Source organism: Salmo salar, chromosome 17, assembly GCF_965601325.2.
Source record: "Salmo salar chromosome 17, fSalSal1, whole genome shotgun sequence".
Lineage (NCBI taxonomy): Eukaryota > Metazoa > Chordata > Actinopteri > Salmoniformes > Salmonidae > Salmo > Salmo salar.
The window spans coordinates 14,985,001-14,992,500 of record NC_138307.1 but is presented as its reverse complement, the minus strand read 5'-3'; the positions used below and the strand labels follow the sequence as shown (position 1 = coordinate 14,992,500).

The window sequence follows — 7,500 nt, the reverse complement described above, 5'->3', positions numbered from 1 at the left end:
ACAGAGTATCTATCAGCAAAATCAGTGTCAGTGGGGAAAATCAGAGTGCCTTTATTTTATTGTAGGGATGGGAGGGCCAAGAGACCAGAGGTGGAGGAACAGAGTGCTCAGGTTGGGGTGTAGGGTTTGAGCATAGCCTGAAGGTAGGGAGGGGTAGTTACCCTTGCTGCTCAGTAGGCCAGCACCAGGGTCTTGAAGATGACCCCTCACAAACCCTGTACTCCTCCTCTCTGCTTTCCTCACTTTTCTCTCCATCCTGATAAACATCCCTTCTTCTGTTCTCCTCCTCCGCTCCTCTTCTGTGTTCTAATCCCTCTCTCCTCTCCTTCTCTCCTCTCCTTCTCTCCTCTCCTTCTCTCCTCTGTGTGTGTTTCCTCTCTCTCCTCTCCTTCTCTCCTCTCCTTCTCTCCTCTCCTTCTCTCCTCTGTGTGTGTGTTTCCTCTCTCTCCTCTCCTTCTCTCCTCTCCTTCTCTCCTCTCCTTCTCTCCTCTGTGTGTGTGTTTCCTCTCTCTCCTCTCCTTCTCTCCTCTCCTTCTCTCCTCTCCTTCTCTCCTCTGTGTGTGTGTTTCCTCTCTCTCCTCTCCTTCTCTCCTCTCCTTCTCTCCTCTGTGTGTGTGTTTCCTCTCTCTCCTCTCCTTCTCTCCTCTCCTTCTCTCCTCTCCTTCTCTCCTCTGTGTGTGTGTTTCCTCTCTCTCCTCTCCTTCTCTCCTCTCCTTCTCTCCTCTCCTTCTCTCCTCTGTGTGTGTGTTTCCTCTCTCTCCTCTCCTTCTCTCCTCTCCTTCTCTCCTCTGTGTGTGTGTTTCCTCTCTCTCCTCTCCTTCTCTCCTCTCCTTCTCTCCTCTCCTTCTCTCCTCTGTGTGTGTGTTTCCTCTCTCTCCTCTCCTTCTCTCCTCTCCTTCTCTCCTCTCCTTCTCTCCTCTGTGTGTGTGTTTCCTCTCTCTCCTCTCCTTCTCTCCTCTCCTTCTCTCCTCTCCTTCTCTCCTCTGTGTGTGTGTTTCCTCTCTCTCCTCTCCTTCTCTCCTCTCCTTCTCTCCTCTCCTTCTCTCCTCTGTGTGTGTGTTCCTCTCTCTCCTCTCCTTCTCTCCTCTCCTTCTCTCCTCTCCTTCTCTCCTCTGTGTGTGTGTTTCCTCTCTCTCCTCTCCTTCTCTCCTCTCCTTCTCTCCTCTCCTTCTCTCCTCTGTGTGTGTGTTTCCTCTCTCTCCTCTCCTTCTCTCCTCTCCTTCTCTCCTCTGTGTGTGTGTTTCCTCTCTCTCCTCTCCTTCTCTCCTCTCCTTCTCTCCTCTCCTTCTCTCCTCTGTGTGTGTGTTTCCTCTCTCTCCTCTTTCTTTCTGGTTATTTATTCTCCAAGTCCCACTCTTACTCAGCTTTGGCTCAGACCACTGTCTCTTCTCCCTTCCCCCTCACCATCCCTCTCTTCCTCCGGTCCTCTGTTGCTCTGTCGTTCTTTTTCTCTGTCCTCTGTAATCAAACAAACACATCCAGACAGACAGGAGATGTGGTCAGGAGAGATTTAACCTGATGTTACTGACTCTCTCTCTCTCTCTGAAACACAAACCATTTCTGGGTGATTTAGTGAACTGCTCTGATGGAGAAAGCAGCTCTGCTCCTGTCTGAAGCAATTCTGGTATAGGGATTACACACACACACACACACACACACACACACACACACCCCAGCGCTAACCCCGACCCACTCCTAAATCACCCCTAGACATGCTCTGCCACTGGACCTGTGTGTGTGTGTGTGTGTGTGTGTGTGTGTGTGTGTGTGTGTGTGTGTGTGTGTGTGTGTGTGTGTGTGTGTGTGTGTGTGTGTGTGTGTGTGTGTGTGTGTGTGTGTGTGTGTGTGTGTGTGTGTGTGTTACTGAAACCCTGTTTTATGAGCAGACAACAGGACAGAGGGCAGACCTAGGCAGTAATCCAGGTTGGGGTCTGTACATACTGTACGTACTGTATATGACACAGCTCAGCCTGCCCTCTGGTGGTGCTTAGCTGTAATAACACCCTCTCACACAAGGACAGAAACACGCTAGTTGGTGGTAATGTTGTGTCTGTTCTCTCTCCTCAGATCACGACTCGGAGGCAAAGAGAGTTCAGGAAGTGCTCTCTGCCATCGACAAACCACAGGTCAGTCACACACACATACACACACACACACACACACACACACACACACACACACACACACACACACACACACACACACACACACACACACACACACACACACACACACACTCTCTCACACACACACTCGCAGACAAAGACATCTGTACCTGAAGGCTTCTTCCTCCCAGAGCAGTATGTCCTTTGGAGCCCAGAACACCTGCAGCCCCCAACCTGACCACACAGGGGCAGTATTGTACCACCTCATCACACAGGACTAGGGCTACAAATCTACCGGTAATTTACCAAAGTTACCAGAATCTTCAGTAATTCTGGTAATTAACAGAAAATCTATGGCAATCTATCGAAAATTTGGTCATTTATACTTGAATATTTTTTTTTCTTCATATATAGTATTCATTTTTTATATCTGTGTCCATATTATCCATGAGTTTCTTGTGGATAGACCATATCGTTCAAGAGAAAATAGCCTAATTAATGAAAAAAAGCATCTAATCAACAATGGCATTATTTTCTACTACCTCTGCAACTCTTCCAACTATTGACCGTGTTCACAACTGTCAGTTTGATGCAAAAACATTGACAAAAACAAATATTGACATAGTCAAATAAATGAAAGTGTGTTAAAAAAATATATAAAGGTTATTTCATGCTGAAACCCTTGATGCTTTATATTTAGGATAATGTTTTACAGCTTTGTCATTCAATTTTTTTATTAATAATGATCTTATTTAATTATTTCATATATTTTAAATGTGACAAGACCAAACAGAGGAGCAGCGGTACCCTAAAGGGCCGCTAGATGCATTGTGATAGATTACATCAAATCCAGTAATCCATAAACGTTTCCAGTAATATACCCTCCCTTTGCAACCCGACACAGGACTCTAATGGATCTCCTGTACAGTATTCATAAAGAACACACTGTCCCCAGGGCAGATTGGGTATTCAGTGGATGTGGTTTGTCCCCAGGGTAGATTGGGTATTCAGTGGATGTGGTTTGTCCCCAGGGCAGATTGGGTATTCAGTGGATGTGGTTTGTCTCCAGGGCAGATTGGGTACTCAGTGGATGTGGTTTGTCTCCAGGGCAGATTGGGTATTCAGTGGATGTGGTTTGTCCTCAGGGCAGATTGGGTATTCAGTGGATGTGGTTTGTCTCCAGGGCAGATTGGGTATTCAGTGGATGTGGTTTGTCCTCAGGGCAGATTGGGTATTCAGTGGATGTGGTTTGTCCCCAGGGTAGATTGGGTATTCAGTGGATGTGGTTTGTCCTCAGGGCAGATTGGGTATTCAGTCGATGTGGTGTCTGGATGAACGACACACGGTGTTAAATCACTCCGCTGTGTGTGTGTACACGTGTGTCTTTCTCCGTTTTCTGCGGTTTGGGTAAATGTGTCTGTCTGTGTTTCTGTGTGTGTAGAGACAGTGGTTGATGGGGCGATAGTTTCAGTGCCAGGGTGTGGGTAAATGTTTCTGTGTGTGTGTGTATGTGTGTGTGTGTGTGTGTGTGTGTGTGTGTGTGTGTGTGTGTGTGTGTGTGTGTGTGTGTGTGTGTGTGTGTGTGTGTGTGTGTGTGTAGACACAGTAGTTGATGGGGTAAATGTTTCTTCTACTCAGACTGTCATTTCACCGACCCAGCATCCGTGACGGGGAACTGGAACATAAACTGATAGGGAATTTGTGTGTGTGTGTTATCTAACGTGTGTGTGGTGTTCCAGGTGTCCAACGTGCACGCGCGAGGTGCTAGATTGTCCTGGGCTCCCCCGGTTGGGCTGGTAAACCGGTTCAGCAACAGCCAGTCTCTCACCTACGAGGTCTCTCTGTCCGACAAGGGACGGGACGGCAAATACAGACTTATATACAGGTAAAACACACCTAACTCTGATCCTGACTAGCGGGTAAAACACACCTAACTGATCCTGACTAGCAGGTAAACACACCTAACTCTGATCCTGACTAGCAGGTAAAACACACCTAACTCTGATCCTGACTAGCAGGTAAAACACACCTAACTCTGATCCTGACTAGCAGGTAAAACACACCTAACTCTGATCCTGACTAGCAGGTAAAACACACCTAACTCTGATCCTGACTAGCAGGTAAAACACACCTAACTCTGATCCTGACTAGCAGGTAAAACACACCTAACTCTGATCCTGACTAGCAGGTACAACACACCTAACTCTGATCCTGACTAGCAGGTAAAACACACCTAACTCTGATCCTGACTAGCAGGTAAAACACACCTAACTCTGATCCTGACTAGCGGGTAAAACACACCTAACTCTGATCCTGACTAGCAGGTAAAACACACCTAACTCTGATCCTGACTAGCAGGTAAAACACACCTAACTCTGATCCTGACTAGCAGGTAAAACACACCTAACTCTGATCCTGACTAGCAGGTAAACACACCTAACTCTGATCCTGACTAGCAGGTAAAACACACCTAACTCTGATCCTGACTAGCGGGTAAAACACACCTAACTGATCCTGACTAGCAGGTAAAACACACCTAACTCTGATCCTGACTAGCAGGTAAAACACACCTAACTCTGATCCTGACTAGCAGGTAAAACACACCTAACTCTGATCTCTGACTAGCAGGTAAAACACACCTAACTCTGATCCTGACTAGCAGGTAAAACACACCTAACTCTGATCCTGACTAGCAGGTAAAACACACCTAACTGATCCTGACTAGCGGGTAAAACACACCTAACTCTGATCCTGACTAGCAGGTAAAACACACCTAACTCTGATCCTGACTAGCGGGTAAAACACACCTAACTCTGATCTGACTAGCAGGTAAACACACCTAACTCTGATCCTGACTAGCGGGTAAAACACACCTAACTCTGATCCTGACTAGCGGGTAAAACACACCTAACTCTGATCCTGACTAGCGGGTAAAACACACCTAACTCTGATCCTGACTAGCAGGTAAAACACACCTAACTCTGATCCTGACTAGCAGGTAAAACACACCTAACTCTGATCCTGACTAGCAGGTAAAACACACCTAACTCTGATCCTGACTAGCAGGTACAACACACCTAACTCTGATCCTGACTAGCGGGTAAAATCAATCAAATTTTCAAATTTATTTTTATATAGCCCTTCGTACATCAGCTGATATCTCAAAGTGCTGTACAGAAACCCACCTAACTAATCCTGACTAGCGGGTAAAACACACCTAAGTCTGATCCTGACTAGCAGGTAAAACACACCTAACTCTGATCCTGACTAGCGGGTAAAACACACCTAACTCTGATCCTGACTAGCAGGTAAAACACACCTAACTCTGATCCTGACTAGCAGGTAAAACACACCTAACTCTGATCCTGACTAGCAGGGTAAAACACACCTAACTCTGATCCTGACTAGCAGGTAAAACACACCTAACTCTGATCCTGACTAGCAGGTAAAACACACCTAACTCTGATCCTGACTAGCAGGGTAAAACACACGCTAACTCTGATCCTGACTAGCAGGTAAAACACACCTAACTCTGATCCTGACTAGCAGGTAACAACACACTCTAACGTCTGATCCTGACTAGCAGGTAAAACACACCTAACTCTGATCCTGCTGCGAAACCACCTAACTATCCTGACTAGCGGTAAAACACACCTAACTCTGATCCTGACTAGCAGGTAAAACACACCTAACTCTGATCCTGACTAGCAGGTAAAACACACCTAACTCTGATCCTGACTAGCAGGTAAAACACACCTAACTCTGATCCTGACTAGCAGGTAAAACACACCTAACTCTGATCCTGACTAGCAGGTAAAACACACCTAACTCTGATCCTGACTAGCAGGTAAAACACACCTAACTCTGATCCTGACTAGCAGGTAAAACACACCTAACTCTGATCCTGACTAGCAGGTAAAACACACCTAACTCTGATCCTGACTAGCAGGTAAAACACACCTAACTCTGATCCTGACTAGCAGGTAAAACACACCTAAGTCTGATCCTGACTAGCAGGTAAAACACACCTAACTCTGATCCTGACTAGCAGGTAAAACACACCTAACTCTGATCCTGACTAGCAGGTAAAACACACCTAACTCTGATCCTGACTAGCAGGTAAAACACACCTAACTCTGATCCTGACTAGCAGGTAAAACACACCTAACTCTGATCCTGACTAGCGGGTAAAACACACCTAACTCTGATCCTGACTAGCAGGTAAAACACACCTAACTCTGATCCTGACTAGCAGGTAAAACACACCTAACTCTGATCCTGACTAGCAGGTAAAACACACCTAACTCTGATCCTGACTAGCAGGTAAAACACACCTAACTCTGATCCTGACTAGCAGGTACAACACACCTAACTCTGATCCTGACTAGCAGGTAAAACACACCTAAGTCTGATCCTGACTAGCAGGTAAACACACCTAACTCTGATCCTGACTAGCAGGTAAAACACACCTAACTCTGATCCTGACTAGCAGGTAAAACACACCTAACTCTGATCCTGACTAGCAGGTAAACACACCTAACTCTGATCCTGACTAGCGGGTAAAACACACCTAAGTCTGATCCTGACTAGCAGGTAAACACACCTAACTCTGATCCTGACTAGCAGGTGTGTATGACGTGTGTGAACGTTCCAGACATTAGAAGAACACCTGACGCAAACATAAACATCTTACTTTCATCTCAAGTGTAAATAACGTGTGTGTGTGTGGGTGTGTGTGTGTGTGTGTGGGTGTGTGTGTGTGTGTGTGTGTGTGTGTGCAGTGGAGAGGAGTTGGAGTATCATCTAGAAGACCTGAGGCCAGCTTCAGACTACCACGTACGGTAAGAACACACACCTTCCATCAGCAACACACACACTATTTCACCACTTCTTTACTAAATGTGATTATTCATGTGTTGTGTGTGTGTGTGTGTGTTTCAGAGTCAGCGCGGTGTGTAACTCTAACTTGAGGGGTGTGTGTTCGGAGACGGGGTCGTTCACAACACACACCTGCGCCCCTGACCTGCCCTTCCCCCCCAAACTGTCTCACCGCACCAAGAGCACCCTCACACTACAGTGGAAGGTACACATACACTTTGGACGATCCAACGGTTTATGCTTGTACCAAAAGTGTGCACTCATTCCCTCCCATCCAGTCTGTTTTAGATCCATCAGGGGAGTGAATGAGTGCACACTTCAGAGACAAGGGGGTGAATGAGTGCACACTTCAGAGACAAGGGGATTGAATGAGTGCACACTTCAGAGACAAGGGGAGTGAATGAGTGCACACTTCAGAGACAAGGGGAGTGAATGAGTGCACACTTCAGACACAAGGGGAGTGAATGAGTGCACACTTCAGACACAAGGGGAGTGAATGAGTGCACACTTCAGAGAC

At 46.5% G+C, this 7,500-nt stretch overlaps 1 protein-coding gene across 1 annotated transcript in view; it reads left to right on the top strand.

The window, feature by feature from the left end:
* Positions 1-7,500, top strand: part of LOC106591582 (fibronectin type III domain-containing protein 3B) — a 257,995-nt gene that overhangs the window by 161,149 nt on the left and 89,346 nt on the right. The window contains exons 8-11 of the mRNA XM_045698964.2: positions 2,068-2,126; positions 3,845-3,990; positions 6,887-6,946; positions 7,047-7,188. Coding sequence (XP_045554920.1) covers positions 2,068-2,126; positions 3,845-3,990; positions 6,887-6,946; positions 7,047-7,188 — 407 coding nt within the window. The remainder of the gene's footprint in view (positions 1-2,067; positions 2,127-3,844; positions 3,991-6,886; positions 6,947-7,046; positions 7,189-7,500) is intronic.